The 14,521-nt window shown below is 66.1% G+C and overlaps 5 protein-coding genes across 5 annotated transcripts; 3 read left to right on the top strand and 2 right to left on the bottom strand.

Annotated features, from left to right (window-relative positions):
* Positions 1-306: 306 nt before the first annotated feature.
* Positions 307-1,597, bottom strand: RPS27 (ribosomal protein S27). Its single transcript, XM_054294809.1, has 4 exons — positions 1,544-1,597; positions 1,175-1,283; positions 805-915; positions 307-425 (listed from the first exon to the last, which is right to left on the bottom strand). Exons 1-4 carry the CDS (start codon positions 1,547-1,549, stop codon positions 397-399), a joined length of 255 nt encoding a protein of 84 aa, XP_054150784.1. The 5' UTR covers positions 1,550-1,597; the 3' UTR covers positions 307-396.
* Positions 1,598-2,042: 445 nt separating this feature from the next.
* RAB13 (RAB13, member RAS oncogene family) lies at positions 2,043-4,285 on the top strand. The gene is made up of 8 exons (XM_054294777.1): positions 2,043-2,220; positions 2,875-2,935; positions 3,034-3,094; positions 3,197-3,274; positions 3,359-3,448; positions 3,783-3,848; positions 3,964-4,014; positions 4,096-4,285. The coding sequence occupies exons 1-8, from the start codon at positions 2,097-2,099 to the stop codon at positions 4,171-4,173; spliced, it is 609 nt and encodes a 202-aa protein (XP_054150752.1). The 5' UTR covers positions 2,043-2,096; the 3' UTR covers positions 4,174-4,285.
* Positions 4,286-4,980: 695 nt separating this feature from the next.
* JTB (jumping translocation breakpoint) lies at positions 4,981-7,005 on the top strand. Its single transcript, XM_054294812.1, has 5 exons — positions 4,981-5,033; positions 5,117-5,157; positions 5,408-5,493; positions 5,578-5,657; positions 6,583-7,005. Exons 1-5 carry the CDS (start codon positions 4,984-4,986, stop codon positions 6,737-6,739), a joined length of 414 nt encoding a protein of 137 aa, XP_054150787.1. The 5' UTR covers positions 4,981-4,983; the 3' UTR covers positions 6,740-7,005.
* Positions 7,006-7,186: 181 nt separating this feature from the next.
* Positions 7,187-10,900, bottom strand: CREB3L4 (cAMP responsive element binding protein 3 like 4). The gene is made up of 8 exons (XM_054294814.1): positions 10,720-10,900; positions 10,403-10,600; positions 9,238-9,315; positions 9,048-9,154; positions 8,201-8,269; positions 7,680-7,755; positions 7,515-7,605; positions 7,187-7,407 (listed from the first exon to the last, which is right to left on the bottom strand). Exons 1-8 carry the CDS (start codon positions 10,822-10,824, stop codon positions 7,187-7,189), a joined length of 945 nt encoding a protein of 314 aa, XP_054150789.1. The 5' UTR covers positions 10,825-10,900.
* Positions 10,901-11,968: 1,068 nt separating this feature from the next.
* Positions 11,969-14,001, top strand: SLC39A1 (solute carrier family 39 member 1). Its single transcript, XM_054294811.1, has 3 exons — positions 11,969-12,125; positions 12,346-12,476; positions 13,011-14,001. The coding sequence occupies exons 1-3, from the start codon at positions 11,969-11,971 to the stop codon at positions 13,656-13,658; spliced, it is 936 nt and encodes a 311-aa protein (XP_054150786.1). The 3' UTR covers positions 13,659-14,001.
* Positions 14,002-14,521: the final 520 nt, after the last annotated feature.

The following is a 14,521-nucleotide window of genomic DNA, read 5'->3' as shown; positions in this document are numbered from 1 at the left end:
TAGGATCAGAACATGGATCCATGTTAGGATCAGCAAGGGGAGCAGGAGACACGGATATTCCCAGTTCTTCCAGTTAAACCACAGACAGAAAAGGTTTATCCAGGTGGAATTCCCAATTGAGCATCCCCACAAGGACAGGAAGGAGACTTGTCCCACCCCAGGGTGGTGGTGGCACCACCTGGATTGAGAATCATGGAATGCTTTGGGAAGGGACGGCAGGGACACCTCACATGAAGGAATTCCCTCCCCACATCCCCAAACCCCGCAGTGTCCCTGCAGCCAAGAACCAGACCTGACCCGTTTCGGGTATTTTATCCAAAATTTATTAGCGGGAAGCGGAGGGGGCGACAGGGACAGGGCGGAATTCCCGTGTGTCTCCGTGGCATCCCAGCTGCCTCAGTGCTGCTTCCGCCGGAACGAGCAGCCTGGGGGAGCAAACACAGACCTGGCAATGCTGCATCCCTCTGGGAACGGCAATTCCACCTCTCCCATCCCAAATTCTGGGGAATTCTGATGGTAAAAGCTTTCAAAACAGCCAGAATTCCAAACCTCTCCTTGCAATTCCAACCCTCCACCAGAATTCCAAAACTACTGAGCAGGGGAATCAGCCCTGCTGAGGTCCCAAATCCCCCCACCCCAAACACGAACCAGCCCCTCCAGTGGGATCCACACCGTGTCCCCCCACCCCAAACATCCCCAAATCTCCCCAAGCCCTCCTTGGGTGGCACCTCCCCATGGAGCAGCCCCGGATTCCTCCATCCCCTCCCACCCTCGGTATTCCCAAAGTCCCCCCGGGATACCCACCCTCGGTGAGCCGGGCCTTGCCCCCCGTGGGCTGGCACAGCACCGTGGAGCAGCCCACGCAGAGCACCACGGTCTGAGCATGGCTGAACACGGTCGTGATCTTGTAACAGCCTGCGGGGACAGCGGAGTTACCGGGGGGACAAGGGTAGGGGGACCGGGACACGCGGAGGGACACGGAGGGACAACGGGACAGGGAAGGAAACGCGTGAAGGGACACGAAAGGAGGATAGCGGGAGGGACACGGAGGGAGAGCCCAGTGGGAAACGGGGAAAGACACGTAAAGACGGCGGGACTTAGGGAAATAAACACGTGGAAGGGCAAAGAGAGAGCGGGGACAACAGCGGGACACGGGGAGACCCTCGATGCCCACCGGGGCACTTGACGTCCATGAAGTACGAGTTGGGGCTCTGCACCAGCCGCTTCTTCTTGTGCTTGCGCTTCTCCTCCTCGGGAGACGGGTGCAACAGGTCCTTGGCGAGCTGTGGGCACACCGGGATCGGTCAGTCCTGGGCGCACCGCGATCGCTCCCGCTCCCCCCACCCTCCGTCCCCTCACGCCGCTGCCGCCATCTTGGGGCTCCCCCTTCGCGCTCCTCGCCCTCAGCGCCCCGCGCGCCCCCGGCCCCGCCGCCCTCCCTGCGCCTTCCCCGCGCCCTCCCGCCCCTCGCTGGCCCCGGCGGGCGCGGTTCTGGGGCGGCCGCGGGGGCGGCGGAGCCCCGGCAGGGTCGGGCCGCACTCACAGGCATGGCGGCGGCGGCGTGAGGGGCCGGAAAGGGACGGGCTCAGCCCCGCAGCGCCATTTCCGCTGCGGGGCGGTCCCAGGGGCGGAAGTGGGGCGGTGCCAGCGTTGGGCTGTGGCGGCGGTGCTGACGCCATTTTGGGAAGGTCGCTCACTGAGCCGCCTTTTGGGACGGTCGTTAAAGTTGCGTCACTTTGACTGAAGCTCCATCATTGCCGCCATTTGGGGAGATCCTTTAAACTGTCGGAATTTAGGAAGGCGCCTCATTGTCAGGTCGTTCGTGTTTCCGCCATTTTGATGGTCCCTGTGTTGCCGCCATCTTGGGGAGGCATTCATGGCCGTCCGCCATTTTGAGAAGGTCATTGAACCGCTGTCATCTTGGGATGGTGGCGCTAGCGCCATTTTGGGAGTGGCATATGGGTGTAGTGACGTAAGAGTACCGATTTTGGTGGCGTCATCTGGGCGTGGCGTCACGGCGGGAGGCGGGGCCGCAGCCAGGCCCCGCCCGGGGGGGGCCGGCCCGGTCCCGGTGGCGGCGGGCGGTGGCGGGGGCCATGGCCAAGGCCTACGACCACCTCTTCAAGCTGCTGCTGATCGGGGACAGCGGCGTGGGCAAGACCTGCCTCGTCATCCGCTTCGCCGAGGACAACTTCAGCAGCACCTACATCTCCACCATCGGTGAGTGGGACCCCCTCGGGACCCCCCCGGGACCCCCCTAATGGGGACCCACCGGGATTCACCGGCACCCCCCAAACCGGGACGCCCCCGTCAAGTGGGACCCTCCCCAAGTGGGAACCGCCGGGATTCACCGGGACCTCCCAACGGGACCCACCGGGATTGTTTGGGACTCCAATCCTGGGACCCCTCTGGGATCCCCCAACCGGGATTCACTGGGATCCCCCCTCTCTGAAATCACTCAAGGACCTTTCCCAGATGCTTCCACCCCGGGACCCCCATCCCGGGATTCACCGGGACCCCCAACCCGGAATTCACCGGGACCTCCCCTCTCTAAAATCCCCCCGGGACCCCTCCCAGGTCTCTCTGCCCCGGGACCCCCATCCCGGGATTCACCGGGCACTCAGCAAGAACCCCCATCCCAAAATGCCCGGGACCCCCAGGCTGGAACTCACCGGAACCCCCCACCGGGAGCCTACCGGGTTCTTCCCGGGAACCTCCACCCCGGGATTCCCCTCCCGGATTTTGCCCCCCCCTTTCCCGGAGAGCCAGATGGTTCCTGGGCGCCGGAATGCCGGCGCTGGGAGCACTGGGAGCGCTGGGAGCACTGGGAGGGGACTGGTTCTGCTCCTCAGTGCCCCCCTCTCTTTCCCCCAGGCATCGACTTCAAGATCCGCACTGTGGATATCGATGGGAAGAAGATCAAGCTGCAGGTCTGGTGAGTCGGGGATGAGGAATGCTCAGGGAAGGTTGGAGACCCCCAAATCCCCCCCATAAAATTCCCTCAAAATCCCCAAACCCGCCCCGTTTCCGCAGGGACACGGCGGGACAGGAACGCTTCAAAACCATCACCACGGCCTATTACCGCGGAGCCGTGGTACGGGGAGGGGGCTGCAGCCCGGGGGGGGTCGGGACCCCACCCCAAAACCGCGGGAAGGGGGTCCCGAACCCCCTCCCGTGACCCCCGATCCCCCCCCAGGGCATCGTCCTGGTGTACGACATCACGGACGAGAAATCCTTCGAGAACATCCAGAACTGGATGAAAAGCATCAAGGAGGTGGGTGGGGGGATTCTGGGGAGAGGGGGGGAATTGGGTGGGGGTCGCGGGGGTCCTGCCCGTGTTTCCCTCCCCTGTCCCCAGAACGCCTCGGCCGGGGTGGAGCGGCTCCTCCTGGGCAACAAGTGCGACATGGAGGGGAGGAGGAAAGTGCAGCGGGACGCGGCCGAGAAGGTGGGAGGGGGCTCGGGGAGGGGGCTGGGAGGGAATTCGGGGTGTTAAGGGGGTCCCTGGGGGTGCGATTGGGGGGGTTTTGTGGGATTGCGGGGTCTGGAGGCGGCTTTGGCGCTGGGGGGCTCTGGGGACACGCAGGAGGTATCTGTGGGATTGGGACTGTGGGGGCTCCATGGGAATTGGGGGGGTCACAGGAGGGTTGGGGGGGGGTTAGTGGGATTGGGGGGTTTGTGGAGGGGTTAGTGGGATTGAGGGGTCACAGAGGGTTTGGGGGGAGGGTCCCAGGGGGCTGGAGGGGCTGCAAGGGGATCACAGGAGGGTCACGGTGCCTCAGCTGGCCAAGGAACACGGGATTCGCTTCTTCGAGACCAGCGCCAAGTCCAGCCAGAACGTGGAGGAGGTGAGGAGGGGTCCCTGGGACTGCACCCCTAAATTTGCCGGTATGGGGGTCCCTCCTTCCTCCTGGAGGGTCCCTGAGCACTGCCCTCCCCTCTGAGCAGCCCCTGTCCCCCCAGGCTTTCTGCACGCTGGCACGGGACATCCTGCACAAATCCTTCAGCAAAGCCGTGAGTGGGGCCGGGATTTGGGGGTGGGGGACAGCCCAGGGACCCCCCCTGCGCCCCCCTGACCCCCTCCTCTCTTCACAGCCCCCCGGCAGCAGCAGCAGGGCCCTGCTGGAGCCCGGCGCCCCCCGGAAGGCCGGCGGGAGGTGCTCCCTGGGGTAGGGGCTCGGGAGCTCCCCGAGACCCCCGGGGCAGCGCGGGCGCCTCTCCGGAGGGATCTGGGCGGGAATCGGGGGGGATTTGGGGCTGCCCCCCTCTCTCCTTGTGCCATAAAGCCCCGCTGTGCCTTGTCCCGGCTCCGGAGTCTCTTTGATGGGGATTTGGAGGGGGCGGAACGGGGTTGGGATCGCGGTCGGGACCGGGATTGCGATCAGGATCGGGACTGGAGACGGGACCGGGATCCGGGACCCGGATCGGGGTCACGACCGGAATCGGGACCGGGACCGGGACCGGTATCGGGATTGGAGACGGGATCGAGATCAAAATTGCGATCGGGACAGGGACCGGGACTAGGATTGCGATGGGGATCGGGATCGGAGACGGGAACGACATCGATACCGTGATCGGGACCAGGACCAGGATTGCGATCGGGACCGGGACCGGGACGAGCGGCAGCGAAGCCGCGCCCAAGCCACACCCACAACACCAAACATGGACATTTTAACCACGCCCACTCACGGAGCCACGCCCCAATCTCATCAGCATATCCCCGCCCCTAATTAAACTGAAAACACGCCCCTCATAAATTAAGCAGTGCCCGATATGGTCAAGCCACGCCCCTTTTGCGAGCTTCTAGTCACGCCTCTCTCTCCCATTGGCTGAGCCTCCAGGCCCCGCCCTTCCCCTCCCGGCACCCCCGGCAGTTCCAACATGGCGGCGCCGCCGTCGCGGCGGGGCCGGGCCCGGTAGTTCCCGGTAGATCCCGGAGGATCGCAGGGGTTCCGGGGCTTTCTGGCGGATTCCGCCGCCCCGATGGGGCCCGGCGGCCTCGCGGTGCTGCTGGCGGTGCTGAGCGGGCTGCGGTGAGCGGGGAACGGGGGAGACCGGGGGGTGGAAGGGACGGGCCCGGTGCGGTGCCCTCACGGCAGCTCCTCTGTCCCCACAGCCCGGCGGCGGCGGCGGCGGCAGCGAGCGAGGAGCGGCCTGGTGAGCAGGACGGGGCCGGCTTTTGGGACGGTGCGGGGGGCTCGATGTGGTCCCGGGGGGCTCGGTCTGATCCCGGAGCTCGGTCCGGTTCCGGGGGCTCGGTCTGGGGTCCGAGGGGCTCGGACCGGGATAGATCCGGGGCTGTGAGGCTGGACACGGACGGATCTGTCCGGTAGCGTGCTCCGGGGCTCTGTCCGGTACCGAGGCGCTCCCCGCCGGTTCCCGGTAACGCGATCCCCCCGCCCCGCAGCGAGCCCCGCGGTGGCCACGCCGTGCTGGCGAGTGGAGCAGTTCGTGGTTGCCCAGGAGTGCACGCGGTGCTCCGGCTTCGAGATGGTGAGTGCGGCTCCCCGGGCTCGGGGTCCCCCCGTTATCCCGGGGGTCTCTCCGTGACCGAGCCCTCCGTGCTCCCGTTGGCAGAAAACGATCCCGGCGTGCGGCCCCACCGGCTTCATCGAGAAAATCAACTGCGCCTCGTCCCACCGGGATGAGTACAAGAGGTGGGGCCGGGAATTAACGGGATTGGGGCTGGGAATGAACGGGATAAGGTTGGGAATTAACGGGGATCGGGGCTGGGAATTAACGGGAACAGGGCTGGGAATTAATGGGAACGGAGCTGGGAATTAATGGGAACAGAGCTGGGAATTAACGGGGGATCGGGGCTGGGAATTAACGGGATTGTGGCCGGGAATTAACGGGATAGAGGCTGGGAATTAATGGGATCGGGGCTGGAAATTAACGGGGGATCGGGGCTGGGAATTAACAGGAACAGGGCTGGGAATTAACGGGATTGGAGCTGGGAATTAACAGGGGATTGGGGCTGGGAATTAACGGGATAGGGTTGGGAATTAACGGGATTGGGGCTGGGAATTAACGGGATTGTGGCCGAGAATTAACGGGAATGGAGCTGGGAATTAACGGGATCGGGGCCGGGAGATCCTGGGATCGGGGCTGGGAATTAATGGGATAGGGTTGGGAATTGACGGGATTGGAGCTGGGAGTTAACAGGGGATTGGGACCAGGAGATCCCGGTATTTGGGCTGGGAGATCCCAGGATCGTGGCTGGGAATTAACGGGGGATCGGGGCTGGGAATTCCATCAGGGCCGGGAATTCCTGTGAGATCGGAGCTGGGAATTCCCGGGGGATCAGGGCTGGAAATTCCAGGGGAATCTTCGATGGGACCTCCCGTGGGATCCAGGCTGGGAATTAACGGGTGATCGGGATTGGGAATTCCATCGGGGGCTGGGAACTCCTGTGGAATTTGCTCTGGTCATTCCCGGGGGATCAGAACCAGGAATTCCCGTGGGATCGGGGCAGGTGATCTGGCCGGGAATTCCCGTGTGATGGATGGAGCGGGAATTCATTCATTCATTCATTCATTCATTCATTCATTCATTCATTCATTATCCCCGGGCCCGCCGCAGCTGCCGCTCGGCCGCGCTGGAGGCTCAGCGCTTCTGGCGCTTCGTGGGCTCCGCTCTGGGCGTGGCGGCGGCGGCGGCGGCGCTCGTGGTGCTGCGGCAGCGCGTGCTGGACCGGCGGGCGCTCGAGAAGGTCCGCAAGCAGATCGAGTCCATTTAGCCGGAGGCTCCCGAGGGCTCGGAGCCGGGAATTCCGCTGGCCCGGAGCGCTGCGAGGAGAGGCGGCCCCGGCTTTGCTGCCCGGAGCTGGAGTCCTGCTGGGATCTGCCTTGGGCAGCATCCAGGGCATCGCCCGGAGCGGGTGTGGAATAAATCCCTGGGTTTGTCCTTTTGGGGGGGATCGCCGTGCCCCCCAGCACTGGGATCTGCTCTGGGATCATCCTCCAGGAGAGGGATGTGGAATAAATCCTGGTCATGGTTCCTGGAGTGAGGCTGTGGTTGATTCTTGGGGGGATCCCCATTTATTCCAGGGCTGAGGGTCCCCAGGGGGGTGGAATGTGGAATAAATCCCAATCCCTGTGGCTGGAGCACGTTTGGCCTTTGGGGGTCCCCCCGACATTCCATGGGGTGCAAACACAGTTCAGGTTTATTCTGGAACGTTCCCCCATCACATCTCATCCCCGTGTCCCCGTGTCCCTCCTGTCCCCGCGTCCTGCCTGGAGGAATTGGTGCCCGGATCCCTTTGGAGGGCGGGAATTCCATCCCCAGGCCCCTCCCCGCCTCCGTCCTCCGCTCCCGGTCCCGGCTCTGGCCCCGACATCCACGGGAGGAACGGGAATTGTGCGACCTCTCCCGGTTCCCGCCGCGTCAGGATGTTCCTGGAGATCACTGCGGGAACGGGGACACCGATGGGGCGGGAGGGGCTGTTCCGGTTCCCATCCCGGTGCTCCCGTTACTTCAGGCCATTCCCGCCCCCCTCCCGGTGCTCCCGTTACCTCCGGTGGGCCCGAGGCCGTCCCGGTTGCCGCCCCGGCGGAACGGGCTGGAGCCGGGCAGCAGGATCAGCCCCAGCGACAGGAACAGGATCTGCGGGAGGGACGGGAGCCGTGAGCCCGGAGCGGGACCGGGAATATCCCGGGAGGGTCCCGGAGGGGCCGTACCAGGACACAGGTGCCGGTCTGGGCGGGCTTGGTGGAGGTTTCCTTGATCAGCGCCTGGAGCTGCCGCAGGAGAGACCTGCGGGAACGGGGTCAGCTCCGTGCCCATCCCGGTGCCCCATCCCGGCTCTGTGCCCTTCCCGGTGCCCCATCTCAGCTCCGTGCCCCTTCCCGGTGCCCATCCCGGTGCTCCGTCCTTGCTCTGTGGCCATCCCGGTGCCCCTTCCCGGTGCCCATCCCGGTGTCTCATCCCGGGGCCCATCCTGGTGCCCCATCCCGGCTCTGTGGCCATCCCGGTGCCCATCCCGGTGCCCCATCCTGGCTCCATGCCCATCTCAGTGCCCTTCCCGGTGCTCCATGCCCATCCCGGTGCCCAATCCCGGTGCCCCATCCCAGTGGTCCATGCCCATCCCGGCTCCATGCCCATCCCGGTGCCCTGTCCTGGCTCCATGCCCATCCCGGTGCCCTGTCCTGGCTCCATGCCCATCTCGGTGCCCATCCCGGTGCCCCCTCCCGGTGCTCACCCGTTGCTCGTTTCCAGCTCCTGCACCTTTTTCCGCAGCTCCTGGTTCAGTGCTGAGCACGCGGCCGCCCTACCCGGACAGAGAGAGGGACAATGACCGGGAATGGGGCACACCGGGATAACGGGAACACCGGGATAACGGAAATGCCGGGATAACGGGAACACCGGGATAACGGGAACACCGGGATAACAGGAATGCCGGGATAACGGGAACACCAGGATAACGGGAACACCGGGATAACAGGAATGCCGGGATAACGGGAACACCGGGATAACGGGAACACCGGGATAACAGGAATGCCGGGATAACGGGAACACCGGGATAACGGAAATGCCGGGATAACGGGAACACCGGGATAACGGGAACACCGGGATAACAGGAATGCCGGGATAACGGGAACACCAGGATAACGGGAACACCGGGATAACAGGAATGCCGGGATAACGGGAACACCGGGATAACGGGAACACCGGGATAACAGGAAAGCCAGGATAACGGGAACGCCGGGATAACGGGAATGCTGGGATAACGGGAACACCATGATAACAGGAACACCGGGATAACGGGAACACCGGGATAACAGGAATGCCGGGATAATGGGAACACCGTGATAACGGGAACACCGGGATAACGGGAACACCAGGATAACAGGAATGCCAGGATAACGGGAACACTGTGATAACGGGAACACCGGGATAACGGGAATGCCAGGATAACGGGAACACCGTGATAACGGAAATGCCGGGATAACGGGAACACCGTGATAACGGGAATGCCGGGATAACGGGAATGCCGGGATAACGGGAACACCGTGATAACGGGAATGCCGGGATAACGGGAGCCCCACCTGCTCTCCAGCTCGTCCAGGTATTCCTTCTTCCTCCTCCGGCTGTCCTGCGCCGATTGTTTGTTCCGGATCTTTCTCCGCACCTTTTTCAGGAGCCGCTCCTGGGCCTGGGGCACCGAGGGGTCACTGCTGTCCCCACCCCCCCCCTCCGGTGGCACCGAGCCCCCCCCCGTGTGCCCCCCGGCCGTACCTGGGTGAGGGGCAGCGCCCCGGGCAGGGTCACCCCCTCCTGTGCCAGCAGCCGCTGCTCCTCCTCCGTCAGCCGGAGCTGCGCCACACGGGGGGAACGGGGGAAACGGGGCTGAACTGGGGGGACTGGGGCAAACTGGGGGGACTGGGGGTGAACTGGAGGGACTGGGGTGAAAACTGGGGCGAACTGGGGGGAACTGGGGGGACTGGGGTGAGCTGGGGGATTCTGGGGGTGAACTGGAGGGACTGGGGGCGAACTGGGGTAAAGTGGGGGGGGGGTCCAGGAGTGAACTGAGGGGGTCTGGGGATGAGCTGGGGAGGTCTGGGGGTGAACTGAGGGAGCTGGGAGTGAACTGGGGGGGTCTGGGAGGGAACTTGGGGGGTCTGGAGGTGAACTGGGGGAGCTGGGAGTGAACTGGGGGAGTCCAAGGGTGAGCTGGGGGGACTGGGGTGAACTGGGGGGGTCCAGGGGATCAGCTGGGGAGGTCTGGGAGCAAACTGGGGGGACTCGGGGTGAACTGGAGGGGGACTAGGGTGAGCTGGGGGGGGGTCTGGGAGTGAACTGTGGGGACTGGGGCAAACTGGGGGGGGGGGGTCCAGGAGTGAACTGGGGGGGTCTGGGGGTGAACTGGGGGGGTCCAGAGGCAAACTTGGGGGGGGTCGGGGAGTGAACTGGGGGCGTCCGGGTGGGAGCTGGGGGATTTGGAGATGAGCTGAGGAGGTCTGGGGGTGAACTGGGGGTGTCTGGGGGTGAGCTGGGGGATCTGGGGGCGAACTGGGAGCACTGGGGGCAAACTGGGGGATCCGGGGATGAGCTGGGGAAGCCCGGAGTCGAACTGGGGGGACTGAGAGTGAACTGGGGGGGGGGGTCCGAGGGTGAACTGGGGATCTGAGGATGAGCTGAGGGGTCTGGGGGTGAACTGGGAGGGTCCAGGGGCGAACTGGGGGGTCTAGGGATGAGCTGGGGAGGTCCGGAGTCAAACTGGGGGGTCCGAGAGTGAACTGGGGGAGGGTCCGAGGGTGAACTGGGGATCTGAGGATGAGCTGAGGGGGTCTGGGGGTGAGCTGGGGAGGTCGGGGAGTGAACTGGAGGGTCAGGGACTGAACTGGGGGGTCCGGGGGTGCGCTGGGGGGTCCGGGGTTGAGCTGGGGGTGCAGGCACTCACGGTGGGCTGGGGGTCGGGCTGCGGGGCCAGCTGCACGCCGGGGAACAGCGAGGGGTGCAGGGGGGCGCTGAGGTCACAAACCACCTCCAGCAGCACCGGCGGGGGCCCCTCGGCCCGGGGGGGCTCCGGGCCGGTGCCGAGCCCGCAGGCGATGTCGGGGTTCACCGTCAGCCCCAGCAGCTCCTCGGTGCCGCTGCCCTGCGGGGACACCGGGCCGGGGTCCGTGACGGGACCCCCGCGACATCCCGGTGTCCCCGGGATATCCCGGTGTCCCCGGGGGGGTCCTGCCCTCCCGCGCCCCTCCCGCCCCCACTCACATCGTCCTCCGGGAGCGTCAAGATCTGGAAGCCCAGCACCGGCACCGGGAGCGAGGCGGGATCCGGGAAGAGCCCGTCGGGCTCCGGGAGCTCCGGTGCCTCCATTGGGGTTCCCTGGGGATCCCTCGTGCCCCGAGGATGAACCCCCTGCGGGTCCCCCGGTCCCCGGTGGTGCCGCCGCCTCCGCCCGGTGCCGGCGCTGGGCACCAGGATCTCCGGGATCCCGGGGAACGCGGCCAAGTCCCGCCCCGTGCCGGGAAGGGCCGCGATCATCCCTCCCCCCGCGGGGCTCGGGGCTCCGGCCGCCCTACCGGGGCACCGGGGGCACCGGGGGGTGCGGCTGCCCCGGTACTGCGTCCCGGAGGGTCTCGCGGGGGAACCGGGAACGGGGCAACCGGGCTTGGGGCGGCTCGGTACCGGAGCCGGTGCCCCGCGCGCCCCCCGGTAACGGAGTTGGGGTGGAGGAACGGGGAGATGCCCCCGATAACGGGGTCCGGGAGTGCAGGAACGGGGAGATCCCCCCGGTAACCGGAGCATTCCCCCGCCCCGCCCGGCCGAGCGGACACGTGCGCGCTCCCGGGACCGCGGGGCCGCGCGGGCTCCGCTCGCTTCCCATTGGCTGCGCCGCGCGTCAATCAGTGACGTAACCGGGGATTCCGCGCCGCTATTGGCTGGGCTGGCGGCGGTGCCGATCCCGGAGTTCCCGGGACGCCGTTGGGATGCGGCGGGCGGTGAGTGCGGGGCGGGGGGAGCGGGGGTCCCGTGGGTCCCGTCCTCGGTTCCGACCCCCATTCCTGTCCTCGGTCCCGGTTCCGATCCCAGTCCCGGCAAAACCGCTCCTTGACTCCCGGTCTCGGTCCTTATTTCCCGATCCCCGCTCGGTCCCGGTCCGCAATCCCGGTTCTTGATCGTGGTCCCAGTCCCGGTCCTTGATCCCGATCGCGGTCGTGGTCCCCGGTCGCGCTCCTTGACCTCTAACGCGGTCTGTGGTCCCAAGTTCCCCATCCCGGTGCCCGATTCCGGTCCCGGTCCTTGTTCCCATTCCGGTCCTTGTTCCCATTCCGGTCCCTCCCCGCCGCCCTGTCCGTGTCCCGGGGCCCCCGGGCGGGGTGGGGGTCGGTGCCGGGTGAGTCACCGGGGCCGGGGGCGGCTCTGACCGGCCCGTCCCGTTCCAGCCCCGCTTCCCGGGGATGCGCAGCGCGGCTCGGATCTTCCCCGGCGGCTGCGGGCGCTGAGCACCGGGAGCACGATGGACACCGGCATCGGGGCCGCGCTGGCCTGGAGCCCCGGGGCGGCCTCGCAGCCCCCGCCCGGGCTGGGGGTGAAGTTGGGGTCGCTGGTGCTGCTGCTGCTGCTGCCCCTCGCCTGTGGCCTCGCACCCCTCTGGTGCTTCCGACAGCCCCCCGGTACCGGGAATTGGGGTTGTCTCGGGGGTCTCAGGGGTTCGGGGAGTGGAGGGCTCATGGAGTTTGGGGGGTTCAGGGGTGTCTTGCGGAGTCTGGGGGTGTCCGAGGGGCTGGGACCAGCGCTGTCCCCACCTCAGCGCTGTCCCCACGGGGCCTGGCAGGGTGCAGGGTTGAGGGGGGGGTCTCGTTGGGGTCTCAGCTCCCCCAATTTGCCCCGCAGACCCCCGCAGCCCCGTGCTCAGCCTGGTGAGCTGCTTCTCGGGCGGGGTTTTCATGGGCACCTTCCTGCTGGACCTCCTGCCCGACTACCTGGGCAGCATCGGCGCGGCGCTGGAGGGGCTGCGCATCACGGTGAGACCCCCGGGGCTGGCACTGTGCCCACGGGTGTCCCTGTCACTATGGATGTCCCTGTCCTCATGGGTATTTCTGTCCCCGAGATTGGGAGGGGGTGGCTGGGATGGGGACAGTGCAGGGGGGACAGTGAGGGTGGGACAAGGACAGGGGGGTACAGTGGGGATGGACATTGAGAAAGGGACAAGGACAGAGACATGGACAGTGAGAACGGGACAAAGAGCACGGACATTGCAGAGGGTACAGTGAAAATGGGGCACTGAGGACATTGAGGATAAGGAAGCACAGGGCAGCTGGGACAATGGAGAAGGGACAGCAGGGCCAGCCGGGTGCCAGCAGAACAACCAGCATGGTGACAACATCCCCCAGAATGGTGACAATATCCCCCAGCCTCTCCAAAGTTCCTCTCCCAGCTCTGTGCCTCAGTTTCCCTGTCACATGATGCACGGACAGATCCTCCTCTGCCCGCAGCTTCCCCTTGGCACTGTCCCGTCCCCCTTGGCACTGACTGTCCCCACTGTCCCCTCCCCACAGCTGCAGTTCCCCCTGCCCGAGTTCATCCTGGCCATGGGCTTTTTCCTGGTGCTGGTGCTGGAGCAGGTGACGCTGGCGCAGCGCGAGCTGGCCGAGCCTCCCGAGGAGTCGCGGGCGCTGCTGCCCAACGGTTCCTCCATCCAGGCCGCGGCTCCCGGCCCCGGTGTCCCGGTGGGCTCGGCGGTGCCCGGTGCCCCCGGGGCGCTGCGGGCCGGGGCGCTGGCGCTGGCGCTGGCGCTGCACGCGGTGCTGGAGGGGCTGGCGCTGGGGCTGCGCGAAGGGGACGCGGCGGCGCTGCGGGTGCTGCTGGCGCTGCTGCTGCACAAGGGCGCCGTGGCCTTCGGCCTCTCGCTGGAGCTGCTGCGGAGCCGCCTGCGCCCGCCCGCCGTGGCCTCGTGCCTGGTGCTGCTGGCCCTCATGTCCCCGCTGGGCGTCGGGGTGGGCACGGCGCTGGCGGCGGGCGCGGGGCCGAGGCAGCGCCTGTGCCGGGCCGTGCTGGAGGGCTTGGCGGCCGGCACCTTCCTCTTCGTCACCTTCCTGGAGATTCTGCCCCAGGAGCTGGGGGTGCCGCGGAATCGCATCCCCAAGGTGATCCTGATCCTCGCCGGCTTCGCGTTGGTCAGCGCCATCCTCTTCGTCAAGGGGTGAGATCTGCCGGGATCTGCGCCCCGGCCTTGGAGGATCCCGTGGGATTCCTGTGCCCCGAAGTGCCAAAGTGCCTCTCCCAGCTCTGTGCCTCAGTTTCCCTCTCTAACCTGTCCTCTTTCTCAAGCCCGACCTGGGATCCCCCATTCTCGCTCCCACCCTGCACCCCCCCCTTTTCCAAAGTGCCAAAGTGCCTCTCTCAGCGCTGTGCCTCAGTTTCCCCATCTGCACAAGGGATCGGTGCTGTGACCCCCCCCCCAGGACACCGGGAGGGGGTGAATGTCCCCCCACCCCCCCAAAAACCACAAGTGCCCTTATGGACTCCCCCGGATTTGGGGGTGTTGGATGAAGCAAATAAAGAACTGAACCCCAAATTGCTGCCTGTGCCTGGGGAGGGTGGGACCGAATTTGGTGTCGCAGTATCCTCCCTTCATCCCCCAGGATATATGGGCTGGGGGAGTCTGGTACCCCCTAATTTTGGGTCTGGGGAGTGTCTGCTCAGTTCCCAGGCTTGGGGAGGGGGTGACCCCGCTGTACCCCCAGAGCCGCCCCCATTTCTGAGCCCCTCCGTGCTCGTCCGGCCCATTCCCCTCACAGCGCAGACCACGCCCCTTCCCCGCCCCGCGCTCTCGCGTTGCTCTCCGGGATTTGTAGTCCCAGTCTACCCCCAGTACTTCAGAACCCTGGGCCTGCGCAGCGCCGCACAGACCGCTGGGAGTTGTAGTCCGGGCACTCAGCACACTCTGATTTTGGTACGGCCTGCTAAACTACAGATCCCGGCATGCCGCGCGCGCGTTGGAGGGGTCCCTTTAAAGGGCTCAAAACTTCGAAGGGTATTAAAAAATCTTTATTCACTGAGTCAAAAA

Source organism: Melozone crissalis, unplaced genomic scaffold, assembly GCF_028551555.1.
Source record: "Melozone crissalis strain CALT ecotype California unplaced genomic scaffold, PUWL_Pcris_2 ptg000323l_1, whole genome shotgun sequence".
Lineage (NCBI taxonomy): Eukaryota > Metazoa > Chordata > Aves > Passeriformes > Passerellidae > Melozone > Melozone crissalis.
This window is presented reverse-complemented; position numbering and strand designations above follow the sequence as displayed.